This window comes from Kogia breviceps, chromosome 19 (genome assembly GCF_026419965.1).
Source record: "Kogia breviceps isolate mKogBre1 chromosome 19, mKogBre1 haplotype 1, whole genome shotgun sequence".
Classification (NCBI taxonomy): Eukaryota; Metazoa; Chordata; class Mammalia; order Artiodactyla; family Physeteridae; genus Kogia; species Kogia breviceps.
This window is the reverse complement of record NC_081328.1, coordinates 51169849-51188239: the sequence shown is the minus strand read 5'-3', so window position 1 is coordinate 51188239 and position 18391 is coordinate 51169849. Positions and strand designations below refer to the sequence as shown.

The 18391-nt window shown below is 45.4% G+C and overlaps 1 protein-coding gene across 2 annotated transcripts in view; it reads right to left on the bottom strand.

The window, feature by feature from the left end:
* Positions 1–1344: 1344 nt before the first annotated feature.
* The window catches only part of GRB2 (growth factor receptor bound protein 2), a 72272-nt gene continuing 55225 nt past the window's right edge, over positions 1345–18391 (bottom strand). For both annotated transcript variants that reach the window (XM_059048132.2, XM_059048133.2), the window contains exons 3-6: positions 13539–13636; positions 7110–7232; positions 4201–4369; positions 1345–3442 (exon numbers count right to left, since the gene is read on the bottom strand). In XM_059048132.2, coding sequence (XP_058904115.1) covers positions 3257–3442; positions 4201–4369; positions 7110–7232; positions 13539–13636 — 576 coding nt within the window. In that variant the 3' untranslated portion in view covers positions 1345–3256. The remainder of the gene's footprint in view (positions 3443–4200; positions 4370–7109; positions 7233–13538; positions 13637–18391) is intronic.

Here is an 18391-nt window from a genome sequence, read left to right as displayed (position 1 = left end):
ACTTTGGAGAAGCCAGGCGTTCTGACTTGAAGGTCACCTACCGTAAGCAGGTCGAGGGGACAAGTGTCGAGGAAAGGCAGACCACTGCCCACCCCCTTCCTCCTTGCACGTGTCACCTCAGCAGCCCCAGCGCGGCAGACTGCCTCAGAGCGCTGGGGAGGAGCTGTCACCGCCGCCCCTCCACAATCATCCTTGAGGACGGGCTTCTGTTGCAATCTCCCAGGTCGCGGAGCACGAAGAACGTCGGAGCGCTGCTCTTAAGAGGACCCACCAGAGGGAGGAGGCCGCGAGGCCACTCACCCACCAGCGCTTTCGGCCGTCAAAGGCAGCTGAGCTGTCCCACTACATCCCACGGCGGGGTCTCCCCAAAGGCGCTCCCACCCAGACGCCCTCCCCCCCCAGAAATGACAGACCCAGGGTTGGAGGGGGACACACACACCAAGAAACTTGTGACCAAACTGGCGGTGCAAAAGCAGCCATTTTCCCATTAATTCTGAGGCTATTCTGAGGCTGTGAGTCAAAACAGGGCAAAAAGCCTCAAGGAGGCTGACAGTCACTGCCTGAAGTTTTCACTTCAATGGCGCCTTCTGGAAACTTCTACGGGCTTCTGCTCGGCCAGCCTGGGTGGACCCTGAGCCCAGTGGCCTCCGGCAGGGCAGCACTGGGTCACGTTCTCTCTCGCGGTCACTGCAGAGAAGGGGAGAAGTGGAGACTCTTTCATCCAAGCAGGGCAGCCACAAGCGAGGAAGCGTGCTGGGGCTCTATGTAAGAACAGGATCAAGAACGTAAGTGGAAATTCCTTGGGTTTGGTTTCTTTTCTGTTCTCTCTCTCAACAAGTCTTATTGGCCTCCTGTAGCCAGCGCTGTGGGTGGTGACAGGCCCAGCGTCACCCCGAAGCAGCCAGTGAGTTTGCTGTAACGAGTCGGGACATTGAGACTCCTTCAACACGGCCTATTCTGTCCTTCTGTCCTTCATTTACTGAGGTGGGAGGAGGGGACGAGAACCAAGCCAGCCGTGCTTGGTCCCCAGGAAGCACTGAGACTACACCAGTTTTCAAACTGCGGCCTGGGGCTTCTGTCAGGAACACCGGGCGCTCCTGCTGGCGCCCTCAACGCAACCTGGGGGTGGGGTCTGGCGTGTGGGACTCTGCACTGGGAACGTGCTCACAGGGATTCAGATCAACAGTGATGTGGGCATCACCCTCCCAGGGGGGCCCAGTGAGACCTACATGGTCCCCAAGGAGTGAGGTGAGCTGGAAATGAGGACACAAGTGTCCTGATTCCCTGACAGAGTCTTTAGGTTTTTACCTTACGGCGAGGGGAAAAAAAAGAAAAGATACAGAGTGAAGAATTCATTGTCTGTTTATTATTCACAGTTAATCACTACCTACCAAATGCTACCCGCAGAGTTAAAGGATTAAGTACACAGGTCTTTTTATTTAAACACTGATTTTCTTTTAAATATATACACACAAAACTTAGTTCTGCAAGGCTTCATGATATACACCAATTCCAAAATAAAACAATCAAATGGTCCAGGCGCGGAATGCCAGAGGTTCCTCGTATCGTCAGCAGGGAGAGGAGGCTAGTGGACAGGGGTGATGAGAGGCGGACGCTCTGTCTGGGAGGGCAGCGCCTCCTGGGCCCCTGGCCGCTCCAGGCCGAGTCCGGCTCCATAACCCGAGTCCAGGGGAGACGCCGACCGACCACTTCAGAAGCCAAAGGCCGCCACCAACTCCCAGGGGTGGGAAGGGTGGGGAGAGGATGATCACAGGCGCATTACCGCAAGGGCCAAGAGGCCAACAGGAGACGGACAGAAAGCGCTTTGCAACGAACTCAGCCTTCCTAGCGTTCCAATCTTCCTTCCAACTGTCACTGCGTCACGGATACACTTCCTTTTCAGGGGGTCGGGTGGAGCAGCTATGAACACAGCCCGCTGTGAATGGAGACATGAAAAACCACCCAGCTGCTTCCTGAATGCGACCTGAAGCTCACCTGGGCAGCTCAGGTGGGGGACACAAAAGGCGAAAGCCCTCAACAGATACCCCTAGCTTTCAGCGCAAGAAAAATGAAGGGAAAACGCTCATCCTGCCCGCACACCCCACCCCAGTGTAGGAACACGGTAGAACCCGATACAGTTTAAACCTTCCTGTATTTGAAACTTGCTGGCTCCAGAGACTGGTGTCTGGGGGTGTCTGGGGCTACGGAGGGGACGGACACCACCTGAGACCGCAAGGTCAAGGACCCTGGCCCCCCTTTCAGCCAGATCCAGTCAGATGCGGGGAGGGCTGTAACCCGGTCCCACTGTGCCCTGGGTCTCCCCGGCTCCCTTAACCTCCAGGGGCTACAAATATTAAAGCTGAACCGTAAAGACTCCGGCTGCGCACAGGCAGGACGCCCACACCCTCACCTCACTTGCCTCCTCTCCCCTACCTTGTCCTCCCCTCCCCCGAGGGAAAAAATATTTACACAGAGTAGGAAACAAACTGGCTGTCTTTAACTTATTTTTAAAACAAAACAAATAAAAACCACCACTCATAAGCAACCCTTGAAATAAGGCAGAAGGCACTAAGAAAAACAACATGCTCAGGAACACCATCTGAAAGGGAAACCAATGTGGAAGAGAGACACGGGTGCGGGGCCTGGCTCGCGGGAAGCCCTGAGGGGCACGCTCACCCCCACTCCCGTCCAACTCTGACATAACATTCCGGTGGGGGCTGGGGGCCGGCAGGCAGCTTCCCACTTGCCCTCCCTCCTCTGGCAGAAGCTAAAGGGCAAGGCCGCCCGCTCCGGGCCCGCTCCTGTGTGTGTGCATGTAACGCAGGACACAGAAGCGGCTGTTCTTCTTTCTGTCGTCCCGACTAAAACAGACATTTTGCATAGAGAAAATACCAGCCCACGTGGTTTCTTTTCTTTTATTATTGGCATCAGCTAGGACTATATGTGGCATTAAATGTCATGCACTGATGGACAGAAGAGGACACAGGATGAAAAAAAGGACAAAGGAGGAGGAATAGGAGCAGTGGTGAAAATTTGTAATAAAAACTCTTTTCTTAATTTATAGGTACGTTTGGCATTGTTATATCCAACTCCCCCTCCCACCCCCCCAGAGTTCCAACCAAAGTGAGAGGGTCACCAGGTGACCCAGCTGGGTGTTCTGAGCTCCCTCCCAGGCTGCTGATAGAGGGAGCTCATGGGTTTAATTCTTTTGTACGTGTTTAAAATTTTTCGCTTTCTTTAAATAATCTCTTGACTCTTAGACGTTCCGGTTCACGGGGGTGACGTAATTGCGTGGAAACATGCCGGTCTGCCCATGGCAAGCCCCTTTCCACCAGTTGGGGTCTGAGTTATCCATGACGTGGATAAAGTCTCCCCGACGGAATCCCAGCTCTCCATCCTCTTGGGGATCAAAGTCAAAAAGAGCTTGGACGTACGTCGGTTGCTGCAGAAGAGGGGCAGGGAGAAAACACACATTGCACCCCTGATCGTGGCCAGCCCCTCGTTAAGTGGACGGGTGGTGGGGAAACTGATGTGTGCCAGCCTTTTCACGTTTCCTGAAATAACCCCTCACTTCCCCTCCCCTCTCCACCAATTCTTACAGTTTACTCGAGGTGGGGGTCGTGCAGTCTTCACCAGTGCTCAAAACCACTAGGGTGTCCACACCGTGGTGGCAGGCTGCACCCCAGCATCAAGCAAAGAGCAGCAGGCACTGCTTGAAGGGGAAAGAACTTCGGAAACAGCCAGTGGGGTTTTGTTTACAACCCCAGATGTGAAAATGGTTTAGTTCCTATCACTTTATCACTTAGAAAATCCTTAAGGTTTTATACAGTCAGAAGGGTAAAAGCTTGAATAAAATAAGGCGGTATTAACCATTACATGTGAGAAGGATTTTAAGAATGAGTGTGGACTTCACTCCCTTACAGTACGATTTTCCTCAAAGTTTACTTCCAGGCAAAGAGTATTTGAGGGTGTGTTAAAGACCTTCTTCCAAGAGACACAAGGTAACTAGCAACACAATGCTTCAGAGAAGCAGCCTCTGGAAAAGGCAAAACTATTTTTTGTTTCAAACTTCAAATCTTTAACATGACTTAATAATGAACATAGAAGTTCCAGAAGTAACCTTTTAAAAAAACCACCTGCTTGCCCAAGGAGCTGTTCTTAATTGCTAAGAATGATCCCAATGTCTCTTATGAGGCTTACCTGTGGCACCTGCTCTATGTCCCGGAGAAATATCTGCTGGTTTCTGGAGACGGATGTAGATCTGTGATAATCTACCAGCTCATTCAAAGAATTGAACTTGACCACCCAGAGGAAATACTTTCCAGCCCCATCTCGGAGCACCTTGAAGTGCTGTACATCATTTCCAAACCTGGGGAGGGGTAGAGGATACACGTGAGAACAGGCCAGAGGGCTCTGTCCCGGCTACCCAGGGGCCACCTGGCCACCAAGGTGGTGTCCTGGAGAACTTGTGTGCTGGCCATGCCCCCACAGGCTGGGTGCCCAGAACTGTAGCCCAACTTGACTCCCTGGCTGGAGAGGGAGACCCTCCATTAGGGTGACAGTTACCAGTGACAACAGGAAGAATCCTCCCCAGACAGGGAAACCCTGCCAGCCTGTCTGATTCTGAAGACATCATCTGTAAATAAAAGGAAATGTCCTAACCTATAGAATGCCTCTATGTGCCCTGCACTGTGCCAAATGAAAAAGAGAAGTGAAATCTTGTGTGACATTTGAAGACTACAAAAGATAAGACAGGAAATAAGGTGAGGAAAGGAGGGACTGGACAACTTCCAACAATTTTCCTGTAACTGGGAAGGGTTTAAAGTCAAGTTTTCTACTCAGGGATTATAGTTCTACTTATGGGGAAAGGATCTCAAAAGCAAAGAACATGCTGGGACAATAAATAAGAGGCCAGCCCCCCAATAAAAGGCTTCTCTACCACCTGGTAAAAAGGCACATGTGCTCTCTTTACAATGGCCCAGAAAAACAGCATGAGCCTGGCTGAGTGGGAATGGCCCACTGCCGTCATGCTGTCTGTCTAGAACATCAGCTCAAACAAGGCCCTGCCTGTCCCACTCTCTGCCGACTCCTCGAGGTCCACACCAGCACCCAGCCCTCAGAAGACGCCCTATGAAGATGTGTTAAATGAACGACTAAGAGTCTCTCTCTCCTCCCGTCGTTGGTATTAAAGCGTAAATACGTCTTAAAACCAACCCAGCAGGTGGCAGCACTGAGCTTTAAGGAAGCCACTGAGCACAAGCGCGAAGTGCTTAGAAACAGCACTATTTCATGGGAAAAACGGTGGAGGAGGAACAAAGCTTTGAGGAAGGAGGACATACTGAAATGGCACTTCTGGGCCCATGGGAGCTCACTCCCACAGTGCAACGCAGGTGGCTTCTGAAAGGGGTACAGGGTCCCTAACGGTGAGCTGTTAACTACCGCAGTTTTTCCATTAGCCTCAACACCTTGAAACTCAAGACTGCACACTTTTGAACCTCCTTGGTGCAGGTGCTTGTGTTGTTAGAGGCGGTTATGACATCTGTTTCAAATTTTATTTCTAAAGCAATAAATACATGAACTCTTTCAAGGTTTTATTTGATAAAACGGAATGGTCTGGGAGGTTCCGGACAGCCAGCACACGACCATCAGACAACCGAACTCGAACTGCCATGGGGTTTTTGGCCATCATTCAAGTATTAACTCCTTGTCCTCCTTGTCCTCCACTGTTTGACTTATACTCAGGTCATTGTAAAACGTTAACAGAACACAGAGGTGGAAACACAAGTTAACGAGAAGCATAAGGACTCTCCACCTCAAGGTGCCCTCAGCCCACCAGGCCCTCATCTGCATGTGTTTAATCAAGCACATCGAAAAGCCACTGTTTCTAAGCATATGTGAGTAAGGGGTGCACGGGAACTCTCTGTACCTTCCACTCAATTTTGCTGTGAACCTAAACCTGCTCTAAAAAAGAAAGTTTAAAAAAAAAAGCCATTGTTAAAAGAGGAACACTATGAGATCCAGTTTGATTTCTTTCATGTTGGGACTAAAACCTAACTACACTGGAAACGTATCTGAAAGATACTGCAAATGTCACCTGAAACCACCTCCCACATCTTCATTGAGAAAAGAAACACAAAAATTTAAAATTTAAATCTACATTAAAGAAACCCACACTTTAACTGCACATTTGGTTCTAAAATGAAACAGGATACTGAGCTGATTTTTGAAACTGAAAAGTCTTTATACCATTTGTAAATGGCAAATAAATTATTTTACAGCATTCATTTTAAATGTATACGAAAGTGATGTGAGTTTTTAATCTAGTCACCTCTTTTTCACATAAACGATGAAGTGATCTGTAAGATTCCTAGGGGAGGATTTCCTGTGATAATATATTAACTAGAAATGGAAAGAGTCAAAACACATATGGAAAAATGACAATTTGATTCAAAATCCTTACGTCACAGATGGGAAGTGATTAGCTTAGGATCCTCAAAGTTCCAATTTATATTCTCCATGATTCCCAAGGTGGTATAACTCCCTGCCTTCCCCATTCCCTGCATATCAGCTCCATTCCACATTTAAATTTACCACTGGGGAAAGCAAAACCCCCCAAACCCCTGTGGTCACCTTTTAAGTCAGTGTGAGGCCTACTATGACACTGGTAGATTTCAGCGAGACACCTAGTCAAGGTGCACAAGGCAGCTGACCTGGTGACCAGTTGCTGTCACAGAGCTGTAGGAACCCCACAGAGGGCAGGGGTGCCCAGACGAGGGAAGAGCCGTGTGTGTGGAGAGCACTACAGAGTGCTGGGGACTGGGGAAAACTGGCAAAAGTATCTGAAGCTGAGCTCAAGCTCAGCTGCTGCTCAGCAACTAAAGACGGTTTTCACACGGGAATCTAAATCCAGTGCTGCTAGAGGTCATTTTTAAGAGGAGCCAGAAATTAGGATGTTAATGTAAATTTTTCTGATTTATAAAATACTGTTTACGCTAAACCTCTCCCAGTTTTCCACCTCTGGTGTGTGTACCCAGACCCCTGGCCTCTGGCTTCACAATTTCCATCAGCCGGAGACAGGACTCCAGGCAAGCAAAGCAGCAAATACTTACTTGACGGAGAGGGAGAAATCCCCCGGAGCGCTCTCGCTCTCTCGGATAAGAAAGGCCCCATCGTGTCGCTGTTTGCTAAGCATTTCTTCTGCCTTGGCTCTGGGGATTTTGCCAAAAAACCACCTAAGGAAGGAAGGCAAGCCAGTCAACATCTGCTTCCCCACAAAGAAACGGGATATCCAGCCTCCGAAACGTGAGTAGCGGAACACTCCTCGCTGGAGGAAGGGCCTCCCTCTCTACCCTCCTGTCTCCACACGCCCCATCACGCCTTGACAGGGGGACCATCTCCCTTCAACCGTCTCCTCCATTCCCCAGTGACTCAAAAGACACAATCGTGGGCCACTTTCTACAGAGGAGGACACTTAAAAATGGGCCTCCTGGGCCAGAGCTCACTGGGCCCCCAACTGACTCAGCAAGGCAGCAGGGAAAGCCCAGGCCTATTGATTTGAGCACATGATGAACCATTTAAGGTGAGACAGGCCCTTCCTGCAGCCACTTGATAAGGCAGCAGCCTTGCTACAGTGGGATGAAAAGAAACGGGGGCAGGAAAGCTAGAAGGCCCAGGAGCTGGAGACAGGGCCACTTCTTGCAACAGCACGAAGGGAAGAGGCTCAGGCTGTGGCGAGCAGCCTCTGCTAGTAGCTGTGGTTGGCACTCCTCTCAAGGCCACTCTCTGCTGTCACTGCTCAGAGTCTGGTTTTCAGGAACCATTGGGAACACCGTGCTTTACTCTGTGCAGAGGCAGCTAGTTGCAAAATTCACTGTTTCATTTGGAGTAACTTACAGATTCCTCTGCTCCCACTGCTAACTGACCCTGGTCACAAGAAAAAGTGGGTGAATTTATGGAAAAGGGTCGGAGCAGCTGGGGCTGGGGCTGACCAGGAGGAAGAGAAGAAATCTCTGAAACAGCTTCAAGTCACAGGCACCTCACTTCTCACAGGAAAGCCACAACTGATTAGGACAGATGACTGTGAAAACAAGGTTCTCTCTGCAAACTTGTCTTTACTGTGTTATTATTTTAAAAAAGCAAGGATGCCACTTGTAACTAATGAAGACCTACCTGCTTCCTCAGACTCCATACATGGTAACTAACATCATTAAATATGCAAACTAGAATAACAAAGATACGAAGAGTCCGTTAAAGTTATAAATCTAACATATATCTATCTTATTTATAAGCAACTGCAAGATGTCTCTGAAATAATACACTATATACTAAAATTCAAACAGAAGGATGGGAGCTGCTAGGAAGGATACATTCAGAAGTTGCCATTAGTAACCTTTAAACATTCCTAAAATCTGCAGCCTTGTATCTTTGTCACTTGAACTCACGTACTGCCAAGCCACTGAAGAGCTGGTACAACCTATCTTCCTGCATCTACAAAGAACTTGAGGGTAAGTCTTCCAGGGCCTGGAAGTAAGGCCACACAGGAGAAATCATGTAGTAACACAACAGAACTAGCTCCCACTAGGAAAGGACAGCTCATAGTGTTGAGATCACATAAGTACTTTCTGTTTTCATCTGTGCTCTCTGGTTTACATTACAGTACCCGTGCACTCAGTAGCCATTTGGCCGAGAGGGGGCAAGAAGTTCCTCAACAGTCACATTCTTTCCTCCTAGACACCCCAAATCTTCCTACCAGGCAGGCATTCTCCTTTCTGTTTTCCTTTTTTGTTGTTGTTGTTGTTGTTTTTGCGGTACGCGGGCCTCTCACTGCCGTGGCCTCTCCCGTCGCGGAGCACAGGCTCCGGACGTGCAGGCCCAGCGGCCACGGCTCACGGGCCCAGCCACTCCGCGGCATGTGGGATCTTCCCGGACCAGGGCACGAACCCGTGTCCCCTGCATCGGCAGGCGGACTCCCAAGCACTGCGCCACCAGGGAAGCCCCTGTTTTCCTTTTTTAAGGTATAAGTAATGAACATAAATTAAAATAGCTTAGATGTACGTGAAGTAAAAATAAAAAGCAAGACTCTTCCCTCAAACTCCCCAGAGGCAGCAACTGTTGGCAGTTAGATGTGTATGTTTGTGGACCTTCCCTTATGGTGCACAAATATATAGATATGGTGGCAGTATTTTCTTCCTCTCAGCTTAAAATTAACTCATTTTTATTTTCAACTAGAAAAAAAAAAAAAAACCTGTGGTGAAGCAAAGTACTCTAACTGGAATTTTTACAAAGATTTACCTCGTAAAAAACACCCCTGTTATAATATAAGCACCCAGATTGAAAAATGGAAAATTAGTTGGAGACCATTTTATTAAATAAAGACTTCTTTTGTACCTGCTCCCCTTTTCACTAAACACACACACACTCCCTTCCCCCATTCCTCCCGCCCCCCCTCGAGAGAGAGGATGTCCCGCAACATAAGGGATATGACACTATGAGAAACAGCTATCACTCTCAGTTAAAACATTTAATACCACCATCTTACACTTCCTTAGCATTTTATACTGTTTATAACCTTGATTAACTTCTTTTAATGGTGATATTTACGTGTAACTACATGGCTATGGTCAAACTGCTTAAAATTGTTAAAAAGATGGGTTTATACTACGATACAAATAGCAAGAGAGAAAGCTAATGGGAGGAGGCAGCTTATTTCCAATTCAAGTCTTTATTACATCCCATAGGCACCCATCCATATGCATTTAATGTGAAAAGCACATATTTGGATTCACCCCCAGTATATACAACTCATGTTGCAACACTAATGCCAACAATCATTTCGTAGTCTGTGTTTAATTTGTTAGCTCAAATGCTATATTAGGTCATACTCCATTTTAAACTTCCCTCTTGCTCCCTAACAAAAACTAAAAAAGGGAAGTAAGGGAGGCTGGGGAGATGGAAGGAGAGGCCTGGTACTCTGTACCCTCCCATAGCTATGAAACCAACACTGACCCTGTACTTATGGACATCCAGTCACACAGCAGCCCTGTTAATGTGAAACAGGCCTGTGAGGCCCACCACTGCACAGGTACATGGTGATGGTCTTTTTTTCCTTTCTCAGAGCTTGGATGAACACTGCCTGCCTTCCAGCTAGAGTCTGTGAAGAACACCGCCACGGGGCCTGGACGCTTCCTGATCAATTATTATTCCAAAGTTCTTTACAGTGGGGAGAGAGGAGCGGGCATGAGAGTGACTCTTCCTAAAAAGCTAATCCATCAATCAGGTCAGTAACTACAACTACCCAAGGAAGGTGGCCTTTCCTGTGTTCCCAACAGTCAGATATGAAATGCTGATGTCACCTGAAACAATCTGAAGAAAAACAAGGATTTAGAGCCACAGGCATTTTATTTAATATAAAAATTACAGTCTGATGTCCTGCTGAATTCCCCTTCAGCCTGGAAATATGAAAACGAAAAGGGAAGACTTCCCTGGTGGCGGAGAGGTTAAGAATCCGCCCGCCAATGCAAGGGACTCAGGTTCGATCCCTTGTCTGGGAAGATCCCACATGCTGTGGAGCAACTAAGCCCGTGCGCCACAACTACTGAGCCCGAGCGCCCAACTACTGAGCCCATGCACCGCAACTACCGAGCCCATGCACTGCATCTAGTGAGCCCACATGCTACTGAAGCCCACTTGCCTAGAGCCCATGCTCTGAAATAAGAGAAGCCACCGCAATGAGAAGCCCGCGCGCAGCAACGAAGACCCAACGCAGCGCCCCCACCAAAAAAAAAAAGGAAAAATGAAAAGGAACTTAAGTTGATTTTGTTATCACTAGATCTAATGCTGAAGTCAGCGAACTATGGCCCTCAGCTTAAATCTTTCCAGTTTTGCTGTGACTCACAATCTAAGACTATTTAAAAAAATTTTGAAGGATTGTTTTAAAAAATTCAACAGAAGAAGTATATGTGACATGACAGAGACTGCACATAGCCCACAAGGCTTAAAATATTTATTATCTGGCCATTTACAGAAAGGGTTTAGCCAATCCTTGATCTATTTTGAGGACGGATTGTAGGAATAGATGTGCACAAATTTTGGGCTTCTGCGGACCGAGGTAGGACGCACTATGTGACTCCCAGTAACCACTATCCAACTGCTTCTCCCCACGGGGTGTATTCTGTGATGCTGTCCATGAAAAGCCCACACAGCCCCCAAAGCAAATATGGACACTAAGTGGCCACAAGAATGCAAAACTGTGCTTAGTACACTTCCCGGGAATCTGTTAATAATCTCATGCTCATCTTTTGTAGTTTCTTGGATATCACTGCTTGTGCCTACATTTTAGTAACCTGGGCATGGCTGTGTGTTATTAACAGCCAATCGAACATCACAGGGACCTCAAATGAGGGACGTTATCAATCCACTGACCAGGGGCCACGAATCTTTTCCACGTATGCCTCTGAAGATTTAATACTTCTGGCTTTTATTATCATGAACAAATTGGTCCCAGCCTTTGCACAAGAATTTGCGTCTGAGCATCAATTCAAAACGACTTCCTGAGCTACTCTATGTGCAGAGGCAAGGCACAAATCACACGGCGGCATGAGAGCAGAGGAGACACCAATTCTTCAAGGGATCTAGTGTCTTTTTTAGGGGAGGGGCGAAGAGATCAAACTCACATAGTTACAAAGATACACGATAGGACAAGTTCCAAACAAAAACTAGAAAAATATACTTTACAGTCAGACTGGTTTTCTCCTTTTAAATCATTCAATGAAACATTTAGTGAGCCATTATAAGGTGCCTGGTTCTTCTTGAGGTATAAGAAGTTTCCCTGAGGACCTCACAGATTCTTCATTATAGAAACTTCTGCCTAGGTATCTTCCTATTACCAAACTGCAGGGTAACCCAATCTCTCTCCAGGCTTCCTGGATGTGCTCTCTCAAAGAGCTTCCCATTAACTACACGGACATTTTATTATACCATAATTTAACTACAGAACCTAACTTCCCAGCACCTAGCACCATCTCTGCACATAGTGAGAACTGTGCAAGAGTTTAGCGACCAAAACATGAACCCAACAGACAGTTTTAGGGTGAAGATCCTGAATCATGTTTTGTTTTACAGAGGAGAATCATTTTAGAACAGATTCAGTTCATAAGGTAGCATTTGGCTCATGTTTAGTTGCTAGTGGTGGTTACCTGTAAAAGGGGTACATGTATGGGGAGAAACTCACATTGCTCAAGAGTTTTCTACACTGTGAGTCTTTTATAATAAGAACTCTATTCATAAATCAGGAGCTTGGGATAAACACACACACACTGCCATATATAAGATAACCAACAAGGGAACTCAACTCAAGATTCTGTGATAACCTATATGAGATAAGAATCTAACACAATATTGTAAATCAACTATACGCCAATAAAATTAAAATATTTTTTAAAATGAGAACTGTATTAGTTTAATTTATTAATTCATAAATTAGTGGTTTTGAAATAAAACTACTGGAAGCTTTCCTAATTTGCAGCATAAAGAGGAATGAACTAGACCGTTGTCAAGGCCCTTTTGAGCTCTACGGCATTCAGTTCTATGTAAGATGACGTAAAAGCTGTGTAAGATAAGATGTGGTTAAGATCTCTGCTCCAGTACTTGCGGGAAGAGAAATGACAGGGACACATCAGAACAGTGACAATGGGGGAGAGGGACAAATGGGCTGCTACTCGAGGTGGGGCAGTCATCTAAAAGTCTTAGTTACCGTTTTGTGTTAAAATAAGTAGATACAGAGGTTCTACCATTTCTTCGTGTTTCAGTGGCATTCTAGTCTGAGCATTAAATGCTTCAGTTCTCCCTGACATACTCACAAGAAAATGACTGCTTCTGAGGGAGGAGCAGAGACAATAAAAGAGGTGGTGGGTAAGGGTGTGAGGAAAGTGGTCTGTAAGGGCTCCCAGGATCCCACCATGTCATATATCAACAATAAACGGTTCTGGAATTTAAAAAAAAATTTTTGTTTCTCACCGCTCTCAGCAGGCTGGAATAGGAGAGCACTTTGCTTTCTCTGAAGTGGGAACACTAAAATGGAGGGGTAGGGCAGTGATTATAGTGTACATTTACCGAGAACCAATTATATGCCAAGTATCGTGCTCTGGTGATACCAAGATTATTAAGATATGGTCCCATAGGAATATCAAACATGTCAACACAAAACCACATGATAAATACCCTTTCTAAAACTCAAAAAATGCAGAATTATGAAACACATCTGTCACAAAGGGTTTCACAGAAAAAGAATTATGGACCTGCGGTAACTGTTGTTTTATCATTTGAGGATCACTGACAGTTATCTAAAACATACACTATTATTGACTGTTATGCTCTCATTATATTACTCTTCCTAACATGAAAAAATCAACATGCTTTGTTAATTCTCTGAGAAGACAGAATAAAAAGTATGACATCCATCCCAATGATCTCAATTTTAAAAACATCGTTTGAACAAGCAGACGGGTCTGACCCTGGAGGGTCAGCAGAGCCCAACTTACGGATGTGGTTTCATTTCTATGTAATTCTTGGGGATGAAGCCGTCTTTCCCATTGAGCTCTGCCTTGTACCAGTTCTGATCACATTCTTCATTCAAAACCTGAAAAGAATTAAGACAAGGAAAAAAAAGCAATCATTTCCTTTTCACTCTTAAGTGGGTAGCCATGAAAATGATTATGCTGCCTTTTAGGTCTGTTTGTAAAAGATGTTATTTGGAGTATTATCAGTTACATGGATGCAAAACTTCTTGTAATTTTTAAAACAACCAGCATTATGTCAACTCTGATACTTAAAAAAGAAAAAGGAATTGTGTCTGGAAATGAGAATTCAGGTTCCCAAACATCCAGCATTAAAACCTCAGTAGAAAAGCAGAGGGAGGGAAAAATAAAAGATGAGTTTCTGTGAGGAGATTTCTGGAAAACAGCGAACACTGACACTGGAGAATAAAGGGAGAGAGTAGGTATAACCCCACAACAACTAGGTAGCAACAGAGAGAGCCTGAAGACCTTTCCAGGGATCGTCAAGCCAATATCCAGAATCACAGAGATCCAATCTTGGCATTTCCTCATACTGTCTCTAGGTTACCCCAAGTGTGGGTCAGCCACCGTCCCGCTGCTACCCGCATGCACAGCCATGTGCCCTTGTGTGGGAAAACCGTATTTTAATGAAAAAGAACGGTAAGTCCTACTTACTTCTCTTACCCTCAAGGGCCACGATGTGTCCGAGTTAGAGAATGCTGGAAGCACACCAACGGGCCCCATTCAGGGGGAGGCCCAGAGACCACACAACTGAGCCACTGCATTCTGCAAAGTGAAAACAGCCTACCCAAGGTTACGGGCTAATGAATCCCATGCAGATTTTCAGAACTCAAACGAGTGTGCTCTCCAATACTAACTTATATGGATAGGCTAGGCCAAGATACTATCATCTTCAGAGTATTAAAGGGAGCAAAATACGGACTTCCCTGGCAATTCAGTGGCTAGGACTCCACGCTTCCACTGCAGGGGGCATGGGTTCGAGCCCTGGTCAGGGAGCTAAGATCCCGCATGCCACATGGTGTGGCCAAAAAAGGGGGGGGGGGGCAGAATAGATCTAGGCATAGTATAAAAGCCACCCTTTGAATTCCAGATTTCTAACAAAAGGCAAAGGGTATAGGACATTTTAAAAAGTAACTTAAAAGAGAAAATAGAAATGTGAGCCCAACTCCAAAATGGCGAACACAGGAAAATGCTGATGGACCAGTACAGTGGTAGTATATCTACACTACAGAGCAAAATTCTAAAAGGAAGTTGGTAAAATTCTTTACCAAATTATTTACTCATGATGCTGAACAATGCTGTACTCACTGCCAAATCAGAACCTGGACTGCTTGATGTATATGCATTGACATTTCAAAGTGAGGTGCAACTTTGGAAAGGGTAGATAAGACTGATAGACATCACCAAATAGCTAAGCTGCACTAATGTTGCCTCCCAGTGAATTCACTTCTGAAAAAAGGCTGTGCCCTGAAGAGTTTTACAAAGCTGGTGCCTATTTGAGATGCTGGCTAACCTCAGTGTCAGTCACTGAGTTTACATGTGCACAAGACAAGGTAACAAGCTACTGCTAAATCCCATCAGCCTCAGTGATGAAAACTTTTTTCTTTTCATCAATTTTCCCTTAAAAATTTTTATTTATTAAATACTATGATATAAACTAATATATGTAAAATACACTTATGATTTTAAAATCTGCATTTCAAAAACTGTACTGTGGCCAGAAAAGTTATTCTGTTGCTAGACAATTATAAAGCACACCCTCACACCAAGGACGAAGGTCTGAGAGGGACCGGGCTCTTAAGGCACTCCCTGCCACAATGACATCAACGTCCATCCCCTAAGCACCAAGGTTAACCCACCAGCATCACAGAAAATTCAACAGCACAAGAGCAAAGGAGCTTTAGACCAGGATTTTGTTGTCTACCAAAAAGAAGGGCTGGAAGAAAAATGTGGTCTAGTAATTATCTTACAAATCACTATGGCCCATTTGGACAGGAAAACAGAATAAGGTAATCACTTGGAAAAGGCCAGTTTTAATTTGTGACCAATAACCTTGCAGAAAAGGTTCCACACGCCAGAAGTTCTTAGAACCAACCGCATGTTCTTCTTTTTTAAAAAATTTATCTTATTTATTTATTTTTGGCTGCACTGGGTCTTCACTGCTGTGAGCAGGCTTTCTCTAGTTTTGGTAAGCGGTGGCTAACTCTTTGTTGCTGTACGCAGGCTTCTCATTGCGGTGGCTTCTCATTGTGGAGCATGGGCTCTAGGAGCGCAGGCTTCAGTAGTTGTGGCTCGCAGGCTCTAGAGAGCAGGTTCAGTAGTTGTGGCGCACAGGCTTAGTTGCTCCATGGCATGTGGGATCTTACCGGACCAGGGGCTCAAACTCGTGTCCCCAGCATTGGCAGGCAGGTTCTTAACCACTGCACCACCAGGGAAGCCCTGTACGTTCTTCTGGTCACCTTGGTTAGGACAGAGGCAAACCTCCCCCTAAAAAAATGCCCTCCAACAATAAAAGAAACTCCAGGGCAACTCCCAGATTTGGCACCATTTTAGAACTATGGTTTTCTGCAGAACAAAATTAACACTTGGTGTTTGTATGCTTTTCTCCCCAAGAAGGTAGGGAAATATGGAACTAATACGTTTAGACGACGATGATGATGATGATGGATACTGGCCAGGTGGCTTGTGGGATCTCAGCTCCCCAACCAGGGATTGAAATCTAGCCCCGGCAGTGAAAGCCCAGAATCCTAACCACTAGGCCACCAGGGAACTCCCTCCCCAATGCTTAGATTATTTTTAATGTAATGTCAGAATACATGGGAGGCTAAAATTTTCATTCTCTGGAATATTCTAGTATCTAGAATATCACTTTGCCAGAAAGCCAAGGTGTGGCTGTGCATGCCTCTAAATCTCTTTACTCGATAATTTAAGAAAAGATTGGTTCTGTGGGAGACAAAGCACAGGAGAAAGAGTGCTTGCTAAGCCTGGGCCACCTGGGATCAGGTTTTTCTACCCAGCTGGTACATCAGCTTTCACACGCAAGCCCTGAAAGCCCAGGATGGCATAATTTAAGAGTTAAAAATTAAGTTTTATTCAAATGCTTAAAACATCAAAGGGCACAAACTGACATCAGTGAATCTCAAGCAGAGCAGGGAAGGGCACCAGAACCAGATGAGGATGAGTTTGCACCTACAGAGACTGTACTGAATTTGCTATATGGCTTTAGATGAAAGTTCACATCCTTCACAAGTAAGCTGTTAAAGCCCCATCAGAGTTCTGAGAGGGAGGAAACTGCTCCTATCACCACTTCCCCGAAACACAGGCAACTTACCATTCGCTCATTCATTACCTCTTAACAAATAGATGGTTGAGTTCAACCACCAAATTTTCATTCAGTATTGAAAATTCCAAGGAATGTTTTTAGCTGTTACCCCACAGCTGCATGTTCTATGCCAACCCCCATATTCCCTCGAGTTATGACTCTGTAGCCATCAAAACACTTTGGTTTAACGGAAGCAGACTGATCAAGAGATGAGATTATGAAAGGAGGAAGAGACAAGTTTCAGTGAAGTTTTTATTTGTTCTTTTTCTGGTTGCAGAAAGACCGAAAGTAATGTTAGAGGCACAATCAGGAAGAAACTTAAAAGATAAGGAATGATGTGAGGTTTACATGGGAGAATTAAAACTATTCCAGTCGATGGAAGGGACACAATGGGTGCTTTTGAGCTGTTGCTAATGTTAAACTCCTTGACGTGCAAGCTGGGTGTATTCAGTCTGTGAAAATTCACTGAACTGTGCACTTAAGATATGTAACTTTTCTACATGTATATCATACTTCAACTGAAAGAAGTATTTCAGTCAAGAGAACACAGTAATATTATGGTCCAATTTACATGTAAGAAACACACACCAGGGCCTCATACGTCTCCGGTACAAACTTTTCACACCGAAAATACATGGTGGAGCAGAAAATAACACAACGAGGCTTCAGAAACTCGCACCATGATAGTTTGCCATCACTAATCTATGAAAAAAATTCCCAGAAATAAAACTTTCTTCACTACGGACAACTCAGAGCATTTCCACATGTTCTACTTTTCTACATTATATAATTGGGTAACTTTATTCACTGCTGTCACCACCGCACCCCCAATCTGAGACCATTCTAAAGGCAATGCAAATTTCCATTTTTACTAATACCAATTTAAAGGTTTCCAAATAGTTTAAAAGAGAAGAAAGAAAAAAAAGCCAGAGCTCAAAGATTTAGGGCTCAGACCCCTTCGGATGCACCCGATCTGGTAGGATTCAAGAGGCGAATAAACACATGGGTCCAAATTCCAATTTCACCAACAATGAACTATGTGACCTTGGGCAAACCGCCATTTTCTAAGTTCTGATTTCCCATCTATAAAGTGGTGATAATACCTACCTCTCAGGGTTACTGAGGGGGTTCAATGAGAAAATGAGCTGCATAGCTCAGCACAGAGCTACCGTCCAGCTGTTGTACTGGACACATTTACTTCACAATAGTTACTTTGCCCTACACATTTAGCAGTATTAGATTTAACAAAACATGGCAATCCTGGGGGCTGAGTTTCACCAAATTAGGTATCTTTGATGTAATGCTGCTCATGGGTACCAAGAGCACACATATTAACAGAAAATGGGATTCTTGTTATACTGTGGAAACACAGAGTACAAAACTTCTGTGTTTATTTACTTCAAAAAAAATTTTAAATGCCGAGTTCGAGGATTACAGTAGGTAATGCCCTTCCCTGTCCCTTCCATACACATCTTGGGAGACAAGAACTGCACTT